Below are 23,652 nucleotides of genomic sequence, written 5' to 3' on the forward strand. Positions count from 1 at the left end.
ATATGCATAAAACTGTTTCTGGCTTCTTGGCCCTCATAGGTGTAAGATATGGCTTTACTGGCTCTATAGTGTCATCACATTATCCCTTTACAACGTACATACAACTGAACAACAGCCCCTCTCACATTCAGTCACACTTTTGCTCAATGGCCAACTTGATCAGACACCAGTTAACCTTAGAGTATGTGTCTGGGGTACCTGGAGGAAACCAAAATTTTCCATTCAAATAGCATCCTTGGTCACAATTGAACTTGATACATCAGTGCTACCCACTGATTTACCTTGCTAATTTAAAAATGGACAACCTTGAAAACTGGTTAAAGTGGTAGCATACCACCACCAAAATAAAAAAGGACCCCAGCATGTTTAGGTCATGTACCAGTATGCGCCGCATACCAGTACATTATGACAGACTTACCTGGACACGGAGCCCTCCAGCTCAGCACTGTCATGGCTCCCGGGCAGGTTTGGGAACTCCGGCTTTATGAATGGCTGGGGCGCTGATGACATCATTCCAGCGTGTCTGTTCAGAGTGCATGTGCTGCTGAGGTCACCGGCTGCATGCTGTGTGAATATTTCCTAAACAGTGCAAGTTTAGGAGATATTTACTATTTCAGCAGCTGTCTTATTATAAGCTTACCTGTAGGTACAAATTATAAAAGTGGACGTTACTTTCACTTTAAGACAGGTATGGCTGTATACAAGCTCCACTCAAGCTTATTAGTCATATCCATCTCTTTAGCACACTCCTACCCTAGGTCTACCTGTCTATATAGCTCATTCATAAAATTTACCTCTCCTTTGCAATCCATAGAAAACTGGACATACTGAGCCATATATTTCTTAAATTGGTTAGCATGAGACCTAGAAATATTGCTAGGAGTTCCACATTCACTCTGTATGCAGGTGTGTATTTACCACAAGGCATTTGCATAGGGCGGCATTTTTCAGGGGGGCAGCAGAAGGGACACACACGGCATGGGAACCTGGTGGGTTCTGAGACATGCTGTGGGTTTCATGACGGTGTATGCACAGCTCGTCTAGTTCCTGGGGATGTCTGGAGCTGTGAAGGGAGTGTCTTTCTTTGTCGCTCACCATGGGGTATGGTGGCTGGTGTATGGGGGGCAGTGGTAGTGGAAGGCTCGGGTGAAGGGCAGGGGTGTTCTTGCTCAATGTCAGGCTCTTTCTGTGGGGGGGGTGGCACCAATTGTTGTGTTGCCTAGGGCAGCACAAAACCTAAATACACCACTGTCTGTATGGACTCTGACCTAGCTTCCCTAAGGCATTAAAAAGAAATTTCTTCATACATATGACTTTGGCCTTTTAAAAACGTACATACTTAAACCTAGTCTGGTTTACCTCCCAAAATAAGCCTTGTATACCCTGAAAAGACTTGCAGCCCAGGAAGAGATGACAGTAGCTGGAGAGGGTTTAACTGTGGAGATGAGAATCTTGCACATTTTAGTACAGGTTTAAATGCAGTATTTCTCATATAGATAAAAGTGTACATATGATTGGAAAGCTTCCTACTTTAGCTGATGGTCATGGCAGTGCTTATGGAACGCACAATATATGCTGGGATAAAATATCAAGCAAGAATGTGCAATTCTCCAGGATTTTATACAGAATTACATTTTTGGTCAATTATTTGTGTATAGTATTTAAAATAAAAATGTCATGAGACAAATATGGTTGCTGTCCTTATGACACTGCTAGTTTCCTGGCTGCCATGCTAATTCTCTGGCTTTAAAACACCGTAAAGAGGCTATATATTGTTATTAAGAACATAGTTTCATACAAAGATCTTCTCTCTATTTGTTAGGTATTTGGGTTCTTGGTAGATGCCACTAGGTTGAATTACACACCAGCCTGTTGGCCCTTTTTGGAACTTAGTCCAAGAGTTCCAAAGTCTTCCACTTTTGCTCTAAACACCACAGTGAAATCAGAAATAAGTAGAAGTCGCCCCACTAAATCTTGAAAGAGAAACACCCAGGAATGCGGGGGAAGCTCTCACCTGGAGTGAACAGTATTATAAGCAGTGGGTGACCCAGCACACTGCTGTCCACCCTTAAGCTGAAATGTCAGTTTGTTGGATAACTCACTTTAAATTTACTATGCTTCGTTCTAGTATACAAAATTCTACCACTTGTTTGGAAAAAGAAGTGCCTTGTCCAGGCAACTCAATGGAGTCCATGTTCTAAAACATGTGGCATGGGGATCTCAGTCAGAGTTACCAATGAAAACAGCAAATGTGAAATGACAAAAGAAAGCAGACTATGCTACCTACGACCATGTAATACTACTCTGCTCAGTGCAATAAAGGTAAGCACATATGAAATTCCTTTTTAGGTTGTCAAGTTGAATGTTTTAAATATATAAATGCATTTTAAATTAAAACAGTTGTGGAAATTTACAAGTTATACCACAATAAATCCAAGAGCTCAAATTGTGGCCATGTAATTAACTTTTTTGCTATGCACCACTTGGCTGCTAAGTACTCTTCTCAGTAGGACTCAAACCTATATGGAATTTGTGCGGATGCTACATCAATAGAATATCATATAGGTTGCCAGAATGACATTGCTAATGAATATAAATTGGCTTACTGAAGCCCCACCATCTTCTATTCCAATATCTTGTCAGCTAAGGAGGTAACCTAATAAATGAAAAAGCTTAGCTCTTTCTGCCTCTGCAGGTAGATGTATTCACACAGGCAGTGTTCAGGCTAAACTGAAATATCCAATCTGTTTAGTTGTTATTGGAATGGCCAGGAATATACAGTTGTGTTCAAATTAATAGCAGTGTGTTGAAAAAAGTGAATAAAGCTCAAAATCCTTATAATAGCTTTTACTTCCATACACACAAATGCATTGGGAACATTACACATTCTATTCCAAATCAAAACATGAAGAAAAATATATCAAATTTGTGTTGTTCCTCTAAAAAATTGAAGAAAAGTGAATATTAGACTGTTCAAAAAATAGCAGTGTATGTATTCTTCTTTACAAACTCAAACATTCACTTTATAAACTGAAAAATGTTTGAAGATTTTGCTTTCCTTTGAATCACTTAATGAATATTTAGTTGTATAAGCACTGTTTCTGAGAACTGCTGTACATCCGTGTTGCATGGAGTCAACCAACTTCTGGCACCTGTGAACAGGTATTCCAGCCCAGGATGATTGGACTACATTCCACAGTTCTTCTCTATTTCTTGGTTTTGCCTCAGAAACTGCATTTTTGATGTCACCCCACAAGTTTTCTATTGGATTAAGATCCGGGGATTGGGCTGGCCACTCCATAACGTCAATCTTGTTGGTCTGGAACCAAGATGTTGCACGTTTACTGGTGTGTTTGGGGTCGTTGTCTTGTTGGAACACCCATTTCAAGGGCATTTCCTCTTCAGCATAAGGCAGCATGACCTCTTCAAGTATTCTGATGTATTCAAACTGATCCATGATCCCTGGTATGCGATAAATAGGCCCAACACCATAGTAGGAGAAACATCCCCATATCATGATGCTTGTGCAACCATGCTTCACTGTCTTCACAGTGTACTGTGGCTTGAATTCAGTGTTTGGGGGTCATCTGACAAACTGTCTCCGGCCACTAGACCCAAAAAGAACAATCTTACTTTCATCAGTCCACAAAATGTTGCGCCATTTCTCTATAGACCAGTCAATGTGCTCTTTGGCAAATTGTAACCTCTTCAGCACATGTCTTTTCTTCAACAGTGGGACTTTGCGGGGGCTTCTTGCAGATAGCGTGGCTTCACATAGGTGTCTTCTAATTGTAACAGTACTCACAGGTAACTTTACACCTTCTTTGATCTTCCTGGAGCTGATTGTTGGCGGAGTCCTTGCCATTTTGGCTATTCTTCTATCCATTCGAATGGTAGTTTTCTTCCACGTCTTTCAGGTACTGGTTGCCATTTTAAAGCATTTGCGATCGTTTTATCTGAGCAGCCTATCATTTTCTGCACTTCTTTATGTTTTCCCCTCTCCAATCAACTTTTTAATCAAGGTGCGCTGTTCTTCTGAACAATGTCTGGAACGACCCATTTTCCTCAGAATTTCAGAGAGAAATGCACTGTAACCAGCATGTACTACATTTGCTGCCTTCCTTCCTTAAATAAGGGCAATAATTGCCACCTGTTTTTCAAAAAATGAATGACCTCACTAGTAGAACTCCACACTGCTATTATTTTGAACATGCCCCTTTCAATTAGTGATTCAATTACACAGAATCAGCAGCATGCATGTCATGACTGTTGGGTCTGTTGGATTTCTATTACTCTACTACACCTGCTAGTAAATTATTTGCCATGTAGAAATATCATTTCTACCAAAAACAGTGATTGATCAGATTAGTGATGTCTGACTGCTATTATTTTGAACACAACTGTATATGCTATGCAGCCCCATAGAACACAAGAACACTGTACTGGAAAGGAGTATTAAAGCATGTATAGTCCTAAATAGAACAAAAATCTAATACATTGCAGTTTTACATTCCTTATATGTATTTGTTTTCTTTCTAGTTATTTTCCATTTAATTTCACCTGGTGATCCTGAGAGTAATACACTTTCTGTACAAAGGTGAAAACTCACTGTATTGTAACTATGTAAGAGCAGCATTGTCACCCTGTGACAAGATTTGTCTTGGAACTACAGGACAATTATATCTCCATAATATAGGGGGTTGTTCTATAGTCCACAGAGAGCGAAAACTGAAATCAGGAAGTAATCTGCTCACTGGATTTCTCGCAGGATCAACAGGTATCAAACAGATCTAACAAATAGTTTTCAATGGTATATTTAACAGACCAAAAAAGGAGCAAATTACAGAAGTTATTGTTAGGGTTTACATATTATTATACAGGATTTATAGAGCGCCAACACTTTGCGCAGTGCTTTACAACATGAGGGCAGACAGTACAGTCACAATTCAATACAGGAGGAATCAGAGGGTCGTACTCGTTAGAGCTTATAATTCAGGATTTAAGACAAGCCTAATGCTTGGTACCCATGGTCCAAATATCAGCCACTATTGGCTGGTTCAACAGAAACCGGCCGACATTCGGCCCATGTGTACAGGAGCCTGTCCAGCTGCTGTAGAATGGGCATGCCAGAAAAACATCTGCTGATCAACATCTGATCAATGCTGGCAGCCAATTGCTGCAAGCGCTGACTGGTGTGTTTTGGTGGAGAGGAGGTGCCCCTGTCAAAACACAATAGCTCAGTGGGGAGATTGCTGTACTAACATCACATAGTTAGTACAGGGACCTCCTTGCGAGCTCCTCTTAGTGTGTATCGGGCAGAAAAATAAAAAATGGTTTTACCAAAGCGATCTCTGAGAAAGGGTGAATGCTGTGGGGTTAGGAAGCGGGGAGAAAATTAAATTATTGTATTTTAATTTAAACAAGATAAAAGTAAATAGATTGTACACATTCCATACGATGAATGATCTTCAAGTGCTTTCTACTCCATAATGGTTTTTTTCTTGTTGAAAAGTCTGCTTTAATATATTCACAGAGGTGTTAAAGGACAGTCTGGTTGATTTGCACAAATGCATCTGTGGCTGACAATTGTATATCAAAACAGACATGTTAGGGTTTATTTAGTAAAGGCAAAAATACTGTGCACTTTGCAAGTGTAGTTGCTCCATAGGTTAGTTGAAGTAAAGCTTCACTTTACAAAGAATACCTAATCACATGCAAATAAAAAAAAACAAAAAAAAAAACAGCATTTTTACTTGCATATGATTGGATGATGGAAGCAAACAGCTTCCCCTTGAAGAGTGCAACTACACTTGGAAAGTGTACAGTGTATCTGCCTTTAGTAAATCAACTATGTTACAGTATGTCTATTAGGAAAGTACCTAGTTGTTTATCTTACTGAAAACATAAGAGATTCCAGTTCTTGAATAAGTTTTACATAGACGTAAGAATTTACTGATGTGTACAGTATACTCAGGATCTTGTTAAAAAGATCCTGAGTAAAATGTTCCATAAAGACCTCGTGTAAATGTATATAAGCGTAAAGTTTTCTTTATTTCCAGTATTGCAAACATAAAATTTTCTATTTTTGCTTTACGACTCTGTATTCATCACTCTATTCCTGATCTGTCTGCAGCTGTGTGTATGGTTCTATAGATACAATATATAGATATACATACACACACACACTGCTCCAAAAAATTAAAGGAACACTTTTTAATCAGAGTATAGCATCAAGTCAATTAAATTCCTGGGCTATTGATCTGGTCAGTCAAGTAGCAGAGGGGGTTGTTAATCAGTTTCAGCTGCTTTAGTGGTAATGAAATTAACAACAGGTGTACTAGATGGGCAACAATGACACGACCCCCAAAACAGGAATGGTTTTACAGGTGGAAGCACTTAAATGTTTTTCCCTACTCATCTTTTTTGACTGTGTTTCACTAGGCTAGCATTTGGCTAGGGTCAGTGTCACTACTGGTAGCATGAGGCAATACCTGGACCCTACAGCAGTTACACAGGCAGTCCAACTCCTCCAGGATGGCACATCAATGTGTCCCCCAGTACATTCTCAAGAGCATGGAGGAGATTCCAGGAGACAGGGAGTTACTCTAGGAGAGCTGGACAGGGTCATAGAAGGTCCTTAACCCATCGGCAGGACTGGTATCTGCTCCGTTGTGCAAGGAGGAACAGGATGAGCACTGCCAGAGCCCTAAAAACGATCTCCAGCAGGCCACTTGTGTGAATGTCTTTGACCAAACAATCAGGAACAGACTTTATTAGGGTGCCTCAGGGCCCGACGTCCTCTAGTGGGCCCTGTGCTCACTGCCTGTCACCATAGAGCTCGATTGGCATTTGCCATTGAACACCAGAATTGGCAGGTCCACCACTGGCGACCTGTGCTTTTTCACAGATGAGAGCAAGTTCACCCTGAGCACATGACAGACGGGAAAGAGACTGGAGAAGCCGAGGAGAACGTTATGCTGCCTGGAACATGCAAACTCCAGGCAGGTGGTACCTTGGTTGGGATTGGAACCAACAACCCCAGTACCAGCAGGCGGAAGTGCTGTTTTGGTGGTGGTGGGTCAGCGATGGTCTGGGGAGGCACATCCATGCAGGCACGCACAGACCTCTACAGGCTAGACAATAGCATTCTGACTGCCATTAGGTATCAGGATGAAATCCTTGGACCCACTATCAGACCCTACGCTGATGCAGTGGGTCCTGGGTTCCTCCTGGTGTACGACAGTGCCCGGCCTCATGTGGTAAGAGTATGCAGGCAGTTCCAGGAGGATGAAGGAATTGATACCATTGAATGGCCCCCACATTTGCGTGACCTAAATCCAATAGAAAACCTCTTGGATATCATGTTTCGGTCCACCACCAGGTTGCACCTCAGACTGTCCAGGAGCTCAGTGATGCCTTGGTCCAGATCTGGGAGGAAATGCCCCAGGACACCATCTGTCATCTCATTAGGAGCATGCTGCAACATTGTCAGGCATGCATACAAGCACATAAACTACTGAGTACCATCTGAAGTTGCTAAAATTTCAACAAAATGGACTAGCCTGCTACATCATTTTTTCACTTTGCATTTCGGGGAGTCTTTGAATTCAGTCCGCAGTAGGTTGATTATTTTCATCAAACGATGGGGCATCCTTTTGTTTCTAACATTACCCAGTCCATATCAGTATAGATATCCAGCATGATATTTTTCCCCATTGAGATCTGATGTGTTTTCAAAGTATTCCTTTAATTTTTGTTGAGCATTATATAACAATGCATCTATATCCACATCCGTTAAAAAAAAAAAACCAACACGCAGAAGAGACCTTACACAGTGCTATACAATGAAAAATAACTCTACACAGAAACAAGCATATACATAAGGAGGAGAAATAGACCCAACAATTATATGTATGCAAAACACAATAGGGGAGACAATTGGTTACATAGTAATTAATAAAGTAGAGAGAAAATTTCAGTTTTCAAGATGTGGGTTTAAAAAAAAAAAAAATCTTGTTGCTATGCATGGAATGTTATGCGTGAAGAGGACATGAGTAGTACAATGGAGGAGCAGAGAAAGTGTGCTTTAGGAAGCATATGTGAAGATCAGAAATATGGGCCGGGGAGGCGTTGTGAAGTGTAGAAGGCAAAGGATAGTAAATTATATTCCTGGGAGGAATAGAAAAGTCTTATGCAGACCTAATGATTGATAATAGAGTTTAGGGTATTGTTAGTGGACTAGGAGGAGGACATTGCAGTTGTCAAGGCAAGAGGTTATGAGAGTGTGGACAAGAACTTTGTTGGTCTCTTGAGGAAGGTGCAGCCATGCTGCAGATGTTACAGAAGTGATAGTGAAATATGAACCAAGGGCAACACCAAGACAGCAATGAAGAAGACCTTGAAAGAATAGTACAGCAAATAAGAAGACAACAAAAGTGTCTTAAATGGCAAGTAATCAAAACTGTAAAATACAGAGGAAAGTTTAAAGTGATTGTAAAGGCTCGATTAAAAAAAATAAATAAATAAATACATGTCACACTTCCCTGCTCTCTGCAATGGTTTTGCACAATGCAGCCCTGATCCTTCTCTTCCCAGGTCCCCCATTAGTGCTCCTGGGAATTGCCCCTCACCCAGTGCCACCATAGCAAGCCGATTTCCATGGGGGCACTCATGTGGGCTTGATCTCAAGCAGACTCTATGTGTGCCCTGACAGTGTGGCTCGGCGGTGCCCCCCCCCCACCTCCTCGCTGGCTGTGACTGACAGCAGTGGGAGTCAACGAGGAAGGAAAAAGCTGAGAAAGAGATTGGGCTCAGGTAAGCATAAAGGGGGCTGGGGAGTAGCTGCATGCAGAGGGTTTTTTACTTTAATGCACAGAATTAAGGTAAACAATAAAAAACATCTGCCTTAAGAATCACTTTTAGAAGCAGGTATAAATATAAATAATGGGTATGCTTTGTGTGTTGTATTATTTTTTAGATTCCAAAAGGAAAAACATGTCAGCCTACATTTCAAGAACCTCAACCAGTGAAATTGATGTTATCGGAGTGTTCAACAGGAAGGAGTTATAGACCCACTTATTGTGGTGTGTGCACAGATCGGAGATGTTGCATCCCCAACAAGTCTAAAATGATAACAGTCCAATTCCACTGTCAAAATGAAGGCTCCTTCAGTTGGAAAATGATGTGGATCACATCTTGTGTTTGTCAGAAGACCTGTATTAACCCAGGAGACATATTTGCTCATCTTAAAATTTTGTGAGTAGTAGTTTAGCAGATTGGTTACAAAATGGTCACACTTTACACTGAAGCCATAATCTAGAAATGATCAGGAAATATATAATAAACTATGCACCCAAATCACTTTCAGAAACAAATGCTAAAACACACAAGATATTATAGTAGGAAATCACCTGCAAGATTCTTATTAGAAGGTACAATAATTTATATAGAAAATAGGGGCATTAGTGACAAGAATTCTAGGGAAAGTTTACATTTAAAACAAAGTTTTAATTCCCATAAGAATATACTATTCATAGTATTTACACTCTTTCTTGCCTCAACAAACCCAATTTGAATAATAAAAGGTTTTATTCACTCAAAATTATTTTGATAAAAAAATTACAAAATTAATTTTCTATGGAATTTGTGTTTAGTTTTATTTAGAATTGCCCAGAAACCTGCTATGCATGGGACCTGTATATGCATAGTACATATCTCAACCCACTACTATCCTAGATAATAGATAATCCTCATTTTAAATGTGTGACTATGAAACATACGCATGTGGCTGAGACTTTATAAGCACGTTAGATAAATACAGTAATGTATATACCAGATCTTAAAATTAAAAGAATTCTTTATTAAATAAAAATGTATATGTATGTAAATACAAATCGTAAATACAAATCATGCATGACAGATCTTTAAAACTGCAGCCTGGCCTCTCAACCCTATTTTTAAAACAATTGCCAAGGACCGAATGTGGGGTATGCACAAAGACTTAACACAGTCCTAAAATAAACTTCAAATCATACACGTGGCTGCGACTTTATACGCACCTGCGTACAAGCAACCTGCATACAAAATCCTAAAATCATAAGATTTAAAATATACAGCAAATATAGCACAGCTAATCAAGCAAGGTTTTTATAGCCCTTGTAAATATAGCTTGTGAAAGAATATACCATGATCCTTGATGCCTCTAGAGGCGCTGACAGACTGAATGAAAATTTTGGGAAAAACTACATAAGGGTTGATTTACTAAAACTACATGGTGCAAAATCTGGTGCAGCCCTGCATAGAAACCAAACAGCTTCCAGGCCTTAAATTGAACAAGCTGAAGTTAGACATTGATTGGCTACCATGCACAGCTGTACCACTCTCCAGTTTTAGAAAATCAACCCCATAGAATCCAATTGTTGCAGAACCTTGTGACAGCAGTAGTGGTGTTAGGTAGGCTTCTGTGGGGGTTAGGTGAAGGCATCGCTCTATAAATTTTAACACTCATGGCTCATGGTCCCCTTGGTCTTTGTATCATATAATATACCATATGCACCGCTAAGGAAGACAACTGTTTGAAATGTGGCAATTATCCCTGAATAATGTATTTGTAAAGCAACCTATATTGAGAATTAATGAGACATATGGGAAAAAAAATAGTGATATATTCTTTCCCAAGCTATTTTTACAAGGATTATAAAATCTTTGCTTGATTAGCCATGATACACTATATTGCCAAAACTATTGGGACGCCTGCCTTTACACGCACATGCACTTTAATGGCATCCCAGTCTTAGTCCGTAGGGTTCAATATTGAGTTGTACCACCCTTTGCAGCTATAACAGCTTCAACTCTTCTGGGAAGGCTGTCCACAAGGTTTAGAAGCATGTCTATGGGAATGTTTGACCATCCTTCCAGAATCGCATTTGTGAGGTCAGGCACTGATGTCGGACGAGAAGGCTTGGCTTGCAGTCTCCACTCTAATTCATCCGAAAGGTGTTCTATCGGGTTGAGATAAGGACTCTGGGCAGGCCAGTCAAGTTCTTCTACCCCAAACTCACTCATCCATGTCTTTGTGAACCTTGCTTTGTGCACTGGTGCAGTCATGTTGGAACAGGAAGGGGCCATCCCCAAACTGTTCCCACAAAGTTGGGAGCATGAAATTGTCCAGAATGTCTTGGTATGCTGACACCTTAAGAGTTCCCTTTACTGGAACTAAGGGGCCAAGCCCAACCTCTTTAAAACAACCCCACACCATAATCCCTCCTTCACCAAACTTTACATTTGGTACAATGCCGTCATGCAAGTACCGTTCCACTGGCAACCCAAACATGTCCATAAGATTGCCAGACAGAGAAGCGGGATTCATCACTCCAGAGACCACATCTCCACTGCTCTAGAGTCCAGTGGCGGTGTGCTTTACACCACTGCATCCGATGCTTTGCATTGCACTTGGTGATGTAAGGCTTGGATGCAGCTGCTCAGCCATGGACACCCATTCTATGAAGCTCTCTACGCACTGTTGTTGTGCTAATTTGAAGGTCACACAAAGTTTGGAGGTTTTTAGCTATTGACTGTGCAAACAGTTGGCAACTTCTGCACACTGTGCTCTTCAGCATGCACAGACCCTGCTTTGTCATTTCACGTGGCCTACCACTTGGTGGCTGCATTACTGTTGTTCCCAGTTGCTTCCACTTTGTTGTAATACCACTAACAGTTGACTGTGGAATATCTAGTAGCAAGGAAATTTCATGGATGGACTTATTGCACAGGTGGCAACCTATCATGGTACCATGGTTGAATTCACTGAGCTCTTGAGAGTGACCCATTCATTCACAAATGTTTGTAGAAGCAGTCTGCATGCCTAGGTGCTTGATTTTATACACCTGTGCCTATGGAGGTGATTGGAACACCCAAACCCATGATTTAGAAGGGTGTCCCAATACTTTTGGCCATATAGTGTGTGTGAATATATATACACATACATACACTATAGATTCTTCTGATTTTAAGATTTTGTATGCACGTTTCTGTATTTATCTAAGTTTGCAATGAAGTCCCAGCCACATGTGTATGCTTTGAAGTCAAAGTTACTGCAATCAGTCCTTGGCAATCATTTTAAAAAACAAAAGGTTTGTGAGGCCAGGCTGCATGTTTAAAAAGGACTGTCTAACACTATTTGTATTTAAATTTATAACAAGTTTTGATTATAATTATATGTATAAAAATGAAAACATTATAAGCATCTTACACTTTCTGAAAAACGTATCCTCCTAACTGCTGAAAACCTGGGGAAATTAATATTTTTCTTAAGCTGGGTAGACACTATAACAATATAGAAGGAAAAATTCAGTACGACGAACGATCGTTCGATTTTCATATAGTGTGTATACAACTTTCGACGTCCAATTCAGACTTTCCAAACGAAAATTTCTGAAGGGACAAACTAGTGATTTTCATTTAATGTGTACTGTGTTCGTACAAGAAAAATAGGATACGAATGACTGCGTATGATCAGAAACAATAGACAACATTAATCTACGCTACATTTCTACGTCAAAACAATGAAAAAGCCTTTGTCGTTTGAGAATTTTCATACAATTAGTACCATCCTCGGGTTCGACTTGCTGTGAATCGTTGACACGATTTTCTTATAGTGTGTACACAGCTTAACTGTAGTACAATGTTAATCCTGTGCATTGGATACTTTTAGGCTGTACAGTTAATTTGAAATGTAGTTGAGAGCAGTGGGTGCAGACACAAGATTTTAAAAGTACTCTACTGGAATTACCCTCCTCTTTCATGGAAAGGAAAGTAGTTGAAACTGCTATTTAGTTATCTATTTATGTTCTCATGCTGCTTTTTAGTTATTTTTAAAAAAATATCAACAATGTCAATTTGGATTCACATATGGCACCCACTGTTGATAAATACTAGTTTAATACGGTCACCATTCAGATATGAATACACTACTAAGTTCAAGAGCATGCTGGAGTACAGCATCGTGTCATATTCATGTGACAGCTGGTAGAGTCAATACATGTAGAAATGAATGATCCACTGGGAAGCAAGCAGAGCTTCTCTGCAGTTTCCCGGCAGCTTCTGGCAGTTTGCTTGATTAACTCAGTAGGAGTAAAATGCTTTTAATGGCCAAGTTTTGACTTTCCTCATGTCTGACATGCATTGTGTGTGCAATATATAAATCATCTATATTTAATATGATATGACAAATAGTCTTCTTCAATTATTAAATAGGTTTATAGTTGAAGTTAAAGCAGAATTCCAATTAAACTCTAACTACTTTTAAAAATGCTTCCTCTCCCCTCCCAACACCTATTCTGACTACCCTGTATAAGAAGAGATCTGCATACTTACCTATTTTCAGGCCACTTCCATCAGGTCAAATTATATTCTGTGTCGACCAGCAGCAGAATGGGGATGGAGAAAACGCTCGACAATGGTTAGTATTGCCTGAGCAGCGACATCCCATTGGCTCATCCATTGTCGGCGCTCCCTCCCCTGCCACTGGCACAACCTGACAAAGAAGAGTAGATCACATCACTGGAGCGGCCTGAAAATAGGTAATTAAACAGATCTTTTTTACACAGGTTAGTCAGAATGTCCATGTTTAATTAGTCTTATAGATTCACATATTGCATTGTTATCTTGGATGTCGCTCCATTTCCTCAAATTGAACCTTTCCAAAACTGAGCTCCTAATTTTCCCCCCAGCATGTGCCCCCCACCCCACCCTCTCCATCACGACCAACAATGCCACCATCACTCCCACCCCGCAAGCCAAAGTCCTAGGTGCCACTCTTGACTCAAACCTGTCCTTCCAACCCCATGTCCAATCGTTGGCAAACTCATGCAGACTCCACCTCCGCAACATCTCCAAAATACGTTCGTACCTAACCCCAGACACTACTAAACAGCTCGTTCACTCCCTTATTATCTCACGACTCGACTACTGCAACTCCCTCCTCATCACAGACTATCCCGGCTTCAGTCTATCCTGAACTCAGCGGCCAGACTCATCCACCTTACCAACCGTTCCTCTTCTGCCACCCCCCTCTGTAATTCCCTCCACTGCCTTCCGATTGCCCAACGCATTAAATTCAAACTACTAACACTGACATACAAAGCCATTCATAACGCTGCCCCAAACTACCTCACCGACCCGATACCCAAATACCACCCTACCCGTAATCTTCGCTCCTCACAACACCTCCTACTTTCTAGCTCCCTGGTCTCCACCTCCCACGCCCAACTGCAGGACTTCCCCCATCCTCTGGAACTCTCTACCCCAATCCATCAGACTGTCACCTTCCCTCCTCACCTTCAGGCGCACCCTGAAAACCCACCTCTTCAGGGAAGCCTACCCCACCCTCACCTAATTGCTGATCTACACTCTACACTCCTCTTACTACTCCATCCCCCACAGCCACTTCCTCCTGTACCACTATCCCCTCCCTCCTAGATTGTAAGCTCGAAAGAGTAAGTCCCTCGAACCCATCATGTTTTGTCTTGTTACTGTATTGTCTCATGTACTGTCCCCCACTATAATGTACAGCGCTGAGCAAACCTTTTGGCGCTATATAATGTATAATAATAATCTTTGAGTGGGAGGTGCAGCATTATATTTTTTTCTTTTTTATAGTTGTGTTGGTTGTGGGAACATAATTACATTGCTAGCAGCCAATACCTTTTAGCATATTTTACATGGTGCACAATATATATTTTATAAATTGTTAGAGGCGTGGGATACATTCACTTTACTTTTAAGAGTAGTTAGGGTGTGACCAGAATTCTACTTCAAAGGCTATAGCTTAGCTTAGATAGAAAACACCTAATGAAATATGGGAGCTACCAATGTTGGCCTGCTTCTGAAAAGGCTAGCTATTTAGTTCTGACTGGTTTTAAAGTCATGGACCAAGGGCAAGCATGTTGCAAATAAAGAAGAACAGTCAGAATTCATTATTTTTTACCTGATACAGGACAGTAAATCAAAAGAATGAGAGCAAAAACATCACCATGACACCCAGGCCTAGTATTCCCAGGAGATGTCAGCTCCCATATTTGTTCTGGTAGTTCTTCTTAAAATACAAATTGATTAAACATATTTATTGTGTTAGTATATAATTTGTGAATTTGTTACTTATGTTCCTAAAGGTTACCATGGATTTTTAAGAAATAATCAATTGTAATAAACAAACAATATCCACGTATATAAAATTTATATTAAACAGCAAATAACTCTCTTTATGACCTCAAAATACCCCTTTAACAGGTCTAATTGCATTAATAAGAATATACAAAAGAGAAGACTCCTTAAAAATCAGTATATTCAATTATGTGAATTTATCAATAAAAATAAAGCTATTACATATTGTTTATAAATACAATCTTATTTGACAAAATTTAAATATAGTATTTTTTTTTTAAAACAGGTTTCAAAAATATATATATACAAATTGCATACAGAAAATGTACTTTTGTTTGTCATTAAATCTCACAAAGAGAATCCAGTTTGTACATGTGAAACTATTCAAAATGATCAGTACCTTTCACAATAGTGTGTTAAAAAATAATTGTAATTTAACTCAGTTGCAATATTAAGACATGATGTATTGTAAACTGAACCACCCAGCTCTCCTTAACTGATGGGTCTGACTGTGGGCAGCAAGCCAGATATCGATATACCTCTGTATTTTTCAAGCTTTGTGATGCTTCCTGTTGACCCCAAACCCTGTATGCAGCATTCCTGGAGTGGTAAACCATTACAATAATTGTTCTACTTTAAGCGTTGCTTGGCCCTGCATCTGACATCCGTGTACATACAAGTGTTCAGTAACATTCTACACTGAAAGTCCAGTATTTTATAGAAGCACCACCTGAAACATTCTGAACACCGCTTCCTTGCATGGGTAACTGTGAATACCCTACCGGTACTTATCTTCCTGAAAAAATTAAATAAAACAAGCAACTATCTGAAACCCAACATATCTAAACCAAGATTAAAGAACGGAGACACAGTGGGGGGTTATTTACCAAAACTGCAGAGTGCAATATCTGGTGCAGCTCTCTATAGAAACCAATCGGCTTGCAGATTTTAATGCCAAAGCTTAATTTTACAAGCTGAAGTTAAAAGCTGATTGGCTATCATGCACAGCTGCACCAGATTCCGGAGTGCATCAGTTTTAGGCCCTATGCATACTAGCATTTTTTTTAAGCTCCTAGAAGCTGTTATTTGCATTTTTCTTTCTGCTCCTAGAAGCTAAATAGTGGTATCCTATGTGTCCATGCACACTACTTTAGGCTATGAGCATTTTTTGAGCTTCAGGATCTAGAAGCAGAAACAAAATTGCTTGTGTAGCGTTTTTCCAGCAGAAAAAAATGCTAAATGCTCATAAACGCTGCTAAATGCTACTAAAACACAGCTTTTTTTCTCCCTTCACCATGTACTGTAAGAACACTAATAAAACGCTAACACTCTGAAACGCTACTAAGAACCGCTATTATCAGCGGTGTTTATGCAGCATTTTTTCCAGCGTTTTTTGAGCTTACAAAAACCGCTAGTACGCATGGAGCCCTAGTAATTCTCCCCCACAGTTCGTACCTGCCGGTATGGCTGAATCCTATGGAAAAATGCATGTGTCCAACACAAAGCCTTTAAAGAATTAGGGCTCCGACACATGAGCAGTTGAAACAAATTCTGGTGTATTTCTCCCAGGAAGCTCAGGTGCCGTGTATAGCTGCCTATAGACATGAATAGCTGTGCTCCCCTATACTCAGGTATGCGCCAGTACTTACATAAACACATGTAAAGGGTATAGGCACATTCAAAGAATAGAAAAAACAAACAAAAAAAGTTATAGACAGTTCACCGAAGTGCAAAAATAATCTCTCATTGTAGATGAAGTCCAATAGGCTGAATCTCCTTAAAACTATATTGCTGAGATTTATGTACCTCTCAGCTTCCGTTACTGGAGGCTCTCCTCTTTTTAAAAGAGGAGGAGTCATGCATGTTCCAATCTTCCTTACTGGAATTTGTCAAGTTAATAAAGGCAATCTCCTCATTTACATCCCTCAACTTTTACAGAGCATGCATGTTAATGCATCTGTATCAGATTACTCTGGTACATATGTATAAGACTTTCAATTGCAGAATTAAAAAAAAAAGAAATTGCAAAACGTAAGGATAGAAAATAAATGTCAAACTGCTATGTTAAGTCGAGGAGGGTTTGGCATATATAACCCTTTGGTGGCATCCAGTTGGTTGTACTCTTCTATTAATGAGGATAATGATGTTAGAGCCTCTGAAAAACAGCTCTGCTCCATGCCGTCAACTTGTAGGTAATGGTGAAGATGAGCCTGCAAAAATGAAAAGTTTATCAGAAATTAACCCTGTAAAAAACGTGTTTATATACGCCTAGCATACACTGCAGAAAAAAAAAAAACTTTAAAAAACAAACACACACTATATGGATTGTTAAATGTACCTTCTTTCTGTACAGCCTAATAAACCTCTCTCTGAGGTCTATAAATGCTGGTTTCACACATGTGTTATTGGCTAGTGCCAACAATGAATGGGAATGGCCAACTGGTGGGACAGAACACATCCCAGTTTTCCACCCTTCTTGGTTCCAAGAGACGAACTGTAGTGAGGGTTTCAGCCTGAATTAAAAAAAAAAAAAAAATTATATCTATATATCTATATACATACATACATAAACACACACACAACTTTCATGCATTTTTTGTTTTTTTAATAGATGGCATCTAAAGTCGTCAATCACAACAGACTTTTCCATCTGGACCAAAAATCATTGAAATCTACTAAAAGACTGCCAAAAATGTTATACTAGGTTTAAACAACTATTTTAAAGCGTAGTAGACACCTGTGTGCTTTCATGTGCATTTTGCAGCACAAAAAAATGAATGTGTCATGAAAATACATTGATTCCAATGAGGCTATTCACATCTGCATGCTCTGTTGTAACAAATGAAGCATGTCTGATATGATATGCATTTACCTGCAGTTTCTATCCTGTTGAGAGTCTATGGAAGTGCATGAAAACTCATAAAAATGCATGAAAAAATACATGCAAAATGCACTAAAAGAAAAATACATGACAGTAGGAGCAGAGACATGTGAATGGGGCCTAGAGAAAATGAAAAAAATGTGTTAAATGTGAAGGAATTCAACATGTTTGGGCTTTATACAAATAACTGAACTCTAGGGTAATGTTAATTTAAAAGGGAACACAAAACAGGGCATCTGAATCCATTGCATTGGCAATTCGAACTGAGCATATAATGAAAAAAATGATAAGTAGAGTCTACCTTCAGGAAAACCTGCAACAATGAATGGATCCACAGATATGGGGAGTTGTGTTTATATGTAAATCTCTACTCTTCCAGTATAAGTTGACCTTGCTCCTTACTGGACATACAAATGGGCCAACAAGCAGTCCTTTTGCAGCTTTTCCAGTCACATGCAGATCCTACAAAATCCAGAGCCCCTCTTAGTGATCTCTGCTTTCTGGATATCTACTACATCCTTCTGACTATGAGCCAGCAGGGGTCAAATGATCTATCAGCAGGCCTGGACATTGCTGCTTGGGTATACTAGGTGTACACAATAGCTCTAAAAACATTGCTATTTGCATAGCCACTTCATAGTGGCGGTGGAGTCACTGGAACTGCCAACAGTTGTAAAAAAAGGTGCAAGCGGTCAGCTTATGCTGTTACTTACAAGCTGAAGCTCTTGGTAACTATTCCCACAGACTTATTCCAGATATTTGGGTTTGGGTTGCCAACCACTCATTTTCACAGAGGAGAGGGTTTGTTAGAAAACAAAAACAAAAAAAAAAAACCCATTTGCTGCCATCCAATTATGTCCTTTTCACCTGGTCAAGAAAGGAGCCTGCACAGCTGAAATAATGTCAGGAGGCTCAATCTCATAGATCTTTGTCTCTACCCCTCCAACCAAACTGCTTGCTCTGCCAGCACCGCTAAAAGGATTTTAGGAGGCTTCTTATATCCATTCTCAGCCCATTTCTCTGCCCAGGAAAAACATTTGCAGGCAGTAAATTCTAGCAAGCATGTATGTGTCCCTTGTGCTTTGCAAAATTGTGCAAGTATGTTGTGCTACATTCTATATTGTGTGTTCTTTGTCATGGACTCTGGCAATGTAAGTAATCCCCATTTTATTCTTAATAAATATGTGTAACAGGGACTTAAGATAATGAGATAAGCAGTGATTTCTGGCATTGAAAGTTGCACAGGACTTCATGATAACCATCCTGTGTGATGCATTGTTTATGACGTCTACACTCATAGTTTGTTTCAATTTACAGTTCATACCACTCTTTGAAATAGTATTTTGAGGAATGTGACAGCTGAGCCAGGGTGTGCTTTGGTTATAAGAACAATACTGGCATCAGTCAAACAGCAAACAGATCAAACTTAAGATCCGGGAGTGATTTCCCAGAGTAGTCATACTGCATTTTTACACGGCCCTTAGAAAAATACTTGTGCTTTGTTCACTTAGTGCAAACTAATGGGTTTGATGTAATCCTCATCCAGCATACATGTGCATTTTTTTCACTCGTGCCGCTGCCAGCCTTCCAGTCCATAACCTGTGTAAAGTACAACTCCAGTGCCATGTAGCTCACACAGGATTGTACTTTCACTCCCAGTGACTAAACGGGATGGTTGGGTAGTGAAAAGAAGGCAAGAATGTCTTTTTGCTGTAATGAAACGTGCTGATCATGGGTGTAATACTTTGCAGGCTCCTGTTACAAAAAAAAAAAAAAAATGCACATTTTTAAACATGCAAAAAGTGTGCATTTATTATTTTATAGTAGAGGGTGAATGTAGCCTTTAAATCGGAACTTCACTCCTCGGATTGATTTCATATTCATACCTCTGTGGCCTTTTGGTTTGATGTAGCCGTCTTATTTGTACATGTGGCTTCAACTTTACTCCTAAAATTTCGTCTGCCCCTTTAGAATGCAAAAACAAGTCAGGGCTGAACGAATGAAAAAAACTCTACAGCTGTCAGCTTTTTTTTAGCTTTAAAAATTGTGAAAGCTGGATGTATATGTTGCTTGGATTCTCCAAAATGCTTGTTGACTCCTACATAAGTCTGACGCACAACACAATGCAAATTCTAGCACAAAATGTCTATGTGATTAGGGTCCTTGTGGGGTTTACACCAGAGAACTTTTTATTTTCGGAGGTGTTAGTTTACACCAACCTTTCAATATTCCTGCGAACATCAGAAATATGAACGTTTCCTCTCACCATCAAAGCACAGGCAAGGTAAAGATTATGCTTCGGGTCAGCTCGAATTAACTGATGATCTTTGTTAAAGGCATCAGAGAACATTTGGTCCAACCTGTGCAAAAACATGTAATAACAGTAAATGCAGTGTTTTGCTATATTCTCAAAATGGCAGCAAAATACTGTAATGTATAAACATTCATTTAACTTGTTCTGTTATATGTGCCCTCTGGAAATGTTCCCAATGTTTAGAGCAATTGTTCAGTGCAGTCTTTTCCTGTTTTATGCATAAGGACTCTTATGGCATATCAATTTGCCAGTAGGGGGCCTGGTTAAAAGAAACTTGTCATGAGAAAATCACAGAGGCTGTTGTTGCTGACCACTTTCTTTTTGAAAAAACAAGTTGCCCAGTTGTTGTGCTGATGAAACATATAGAGATAAGAAATTCTGACATTTTTCCTAAATTCCTTTTTAGTAAGTTTGTTCCTGGTCAGTGACTCAAATTTTTGATGCCAGACAGTCATTCAATTGTCTGTAATGTTTTTACAACAGCAACCACTATAGGCCTCTAATGACAGGGTCACTTTAAAAAGCTTAAATCTCACTAAGGAAGATCGTAAGCTGGCCAAACATGATCCACTTTCTTTCATTCAACCAGACGGTTTAACAAAAGAAAATGAATCAATTCTTCCATCCATACACATGAAATTGCATTCTTACAGCCGGGAGGCTTCCAGGCTGCCAGAATATACTCATCAGCACCACCTGCTGAAGCATGCGGCATTGATCAAGCAAACATTTTCCAATAGGCTGGTTGTACAGAAGTTAGTCGAGAGATCGACTTCTGTACAAACAGCTTGCACATGGATTAAAATTTGGACAGTCCCTGCTGAAATGGATGAATTTCAATCCATCTATGGCCAGCTGAAGCATATACTGTTCAGTAAGAAGGGTAGTACCTAATTTTCAATTTACCTTCGTAACAATGCTTGGAAAGGAAGCACACTAAACAAAATATCACACTCATATAATTTTGATTGTGTGTGACAAACAGGCCAGACTCCTAAAGGAAACTCAATAAACACCAAAGTGACCAAAATATGAAAAGCCCAAAAAAGACACATACAGTAAACTCAATAAATTCAGACTCCCTACTATGTAAACCTGTTCTATAAAAAACAAAACTTTCTTTTCATGAAAAATTTTCAGGCAAATCTTAGCGTTTTTTTCCCCCATAGTCTTAAATAGAAAACACCTGAACAGTAGAAATAAGTGTTTTTTCAAGCATTTCTTCAGGCGGTTTCAGCTCAAACAGCAACTATTTCTATTAGCCACAGCAAAAACACCTATAATATTTGCATATCTGCTAAAAAAAAAAAAAACGCTCAAAAACGCTGTAAAATAACACTTGAAGAAAATGCCTGAAAAAAGCTCAGCTCAGTGTGAATGTATTTTGTATTATAAGTGCACATTGTATTCTGTAAATTGTCCTGTTTAAAAGGACACTAAAATTATGATTCCGGTACAAAGCATTGAAAAGTTATTTTTAAAAAAAAAAGCGCAAAATTTTAAATAAATGTATTTAATTTCTAAAGTGAAACATGTAAATATATATGTTAAAAGGTGTAAAAATATTAACGAACAAAGCAAACAAAAAAAGTTTTAATTACTAAAAGTTTATAAAATGGAAATGAACAAAAAAAAAAAAATCAGAAGGAAAATAGTTAAATGGAGAAGGAGAATAAGGAGTTAATTATGGCTGATTAGAGTATATTAAGGGTTAATAAGGGTTAAACAGAGGACCATTTAAAGTAAAAGAAACACACACACACACTGATAAATGCAACAGGAAAAAACTTTGCAACGTTTTATTTTACCTTTAAAAGTCTAATTTCCAGATCGAGCTGTCACAGCTGCCATCTAGGGATTGCAAGAGAGCTGTGACGTGACAGAGGGAGCTACACTGCATCCAGAAAGTATTGACAGCGCTTAACTTTTGCCACATTTTGTTTCAGCCTTATTCAAAATGGATTAACGTAAATTACAAACTACAAACAATACCCCATGATAGCGTGAAAGAAGTTCATTTTGAAATCTTTGCAATTTATTAAAAATAAAAATACATAAGTAGTTGCAGTCTTTGCTCAATACTTTGTTGAATCACCTTTGCACCAATTACAGCCTCAAGCCATTTGGAGTATGATGCTACAAGCTTGGCACACCTATTTTTGGGCAATTTCTCCCATTCTTCTTTTCAGTACCTCTCAAGTTCCATCAGGTTGGATGGGGAGCATCGGGTGCACAGCCGGTTTCAGATTTCTCCAGAGATGTTCAATCGGGTTGAAGTCTGGGCTCTAGATGGACCACTCCAGGACATTCATAGAGTTGGGCTGTGTGTTTGGGGTCATTGTCCTGGTGAAAGATGAATCGTCGCCCCCATCTAAGGTCCAGAGCGCTCTGGAACAGGTTTTCATCAAGGATGTCTCTGTATATTGCTGCATTCATCTTTCCTTCAATCCTGACTAGTCTCCCAGTTCCTGCTGCTGAAAAACATCCCCATAGCATGATGCTGCCACCACCATGCTTCACTGTAGGGATGGTATTGGCCAGGTGGTGAGCGGTGCCTGGTTTCCTCTAGACATGACACTTGGAATTCAGGCCAAAGAGTTCAATCTTTGTTTCATCAGACCAGAGCGTTTTGTTTCTCATGGTCTGAGAGTCCCTCAGGTGCCTTTTGGCAAATTCCAGACGGGCTGCCATTTGCCTTTTACTGAGGAGTGGCTTCCGTCTGGCCACTCTACCATACAGGCCTGATTGGTGGAGTGCTGCAGAGATGGTTGTTCTTCTGGAAGGTTCTCTCTCCACAGAGAAATGCTGGCGCTCTTTCAAAGTGACCATTGGGCTTAGTTACTTCCTTGGCTAAGGCCCTTCTCCTTCGATCGCTCATTTTGGCCGGATGGCCCGCTCTAGGAAGATTCCTGGTGGTTCCAAACTTCTTCCATTTATGGATGATGGAGGCAACTGTGCTCCTTGGGACCTTCAATGCTGCAGACATTTTTCTGTACCCTTCCCCAGATCTGTGCCTTGCTACAATCCTGTCTCGGAGTTCTACAGACAGACAATTCCTTGGACTGCATAGCTTGGTTTGTGCTCTGACATGCACTGTTAACTGTGGGACCTTATATAGACAGGTTTATGCCTTTCCTAATCATGCCCAATCAACTGAATGTCCCACAGGTGGACTCCAAGCAACTTGTGGAAACAGCTCAAGGATGATCAGTGGGAACAGGATGCACCAGAGCTCAATTTTGAGTGTCATGGCAAAGGCTGTGAACACTTATGTACATGTGTTTTTTTTTATTTT

At 39.7% G+C, this 23,652-nt stretch overlaps 2 protein-coding genes across 5 annotated transcripts in view; one reads left to right on the forward strand and one right to left on the reverse strand.

Annotated features, from left to right (window-relative positions):
* Positions 1-383: 383 nt before the first annotated feature.
* LOC149457559 (cellular communication network factor 6-like) lies at positions 384-9,630 on the forward strand. The gene is made up of 3 exons (XM_089683534.1): positions 384-465; positions 2,129-2,322; positions 8,978-9,630. The coding sequence occupies exons 1-3, from the start codon at positions 384-386 to the stop codon at positions 9,257-9,259; spliced, it is 558 nt and encodes a 185-aa protein (XP_089539660.1). The 3' UTR covers positions 9,260-9,630.
* Positions 9,631-15,340: 5,710 nt separating this feature from the next.
* The window catches only part of LOC149457560 (tubulin epsilon chain-like), a 40,958-nt gene continuing 32,646 nt past the window's right edge, over positions 15,341-23,652 (reverse strand). For 3 of the 4 annotated variants that reach the window (XM_089683546.1, XM_089683544.1, XM_089683547.1), the window contains 3 exons: positions 20,263-20,403; positions 17,501-17,675; positions 15,341-17,372 (listed from right to left, as the gene is read on the reverse strand). In XM_089683546.1, coding sequence (XP_089539672.1) covers positions 17,214-17,372; positions 17,501-17,675; positions 20,263-20,403 — 475 coding nt within the window. In that variant the 3' untranslated portion in view covers positions 15,341-17,213. The remainder of the gene's footprint in view (positions 17,373-17,500; positions 17,676-20,262; positions 20,404-23,652) is intronic. The other variant, XR_016313605.1, reaches the window with a different exon arrangement.

The sequence above is a fragment of the Staurois parvus genome, unplaced genomic scaffold (assembly GCF_062004578.1).
Source record: "Staurois parvus isolate SC_StPar_1 unplaced genomic scaffold, SC_StPar_1.0 ptg000314l, whole genome shotgun sequence".
NCBI classification, from domain to species: domain Eukaryota; kingdom Metazoa; phylum Chordata; class Amphibia; order Anura; family Ranidae; genus Staurois; species Staurois parvus.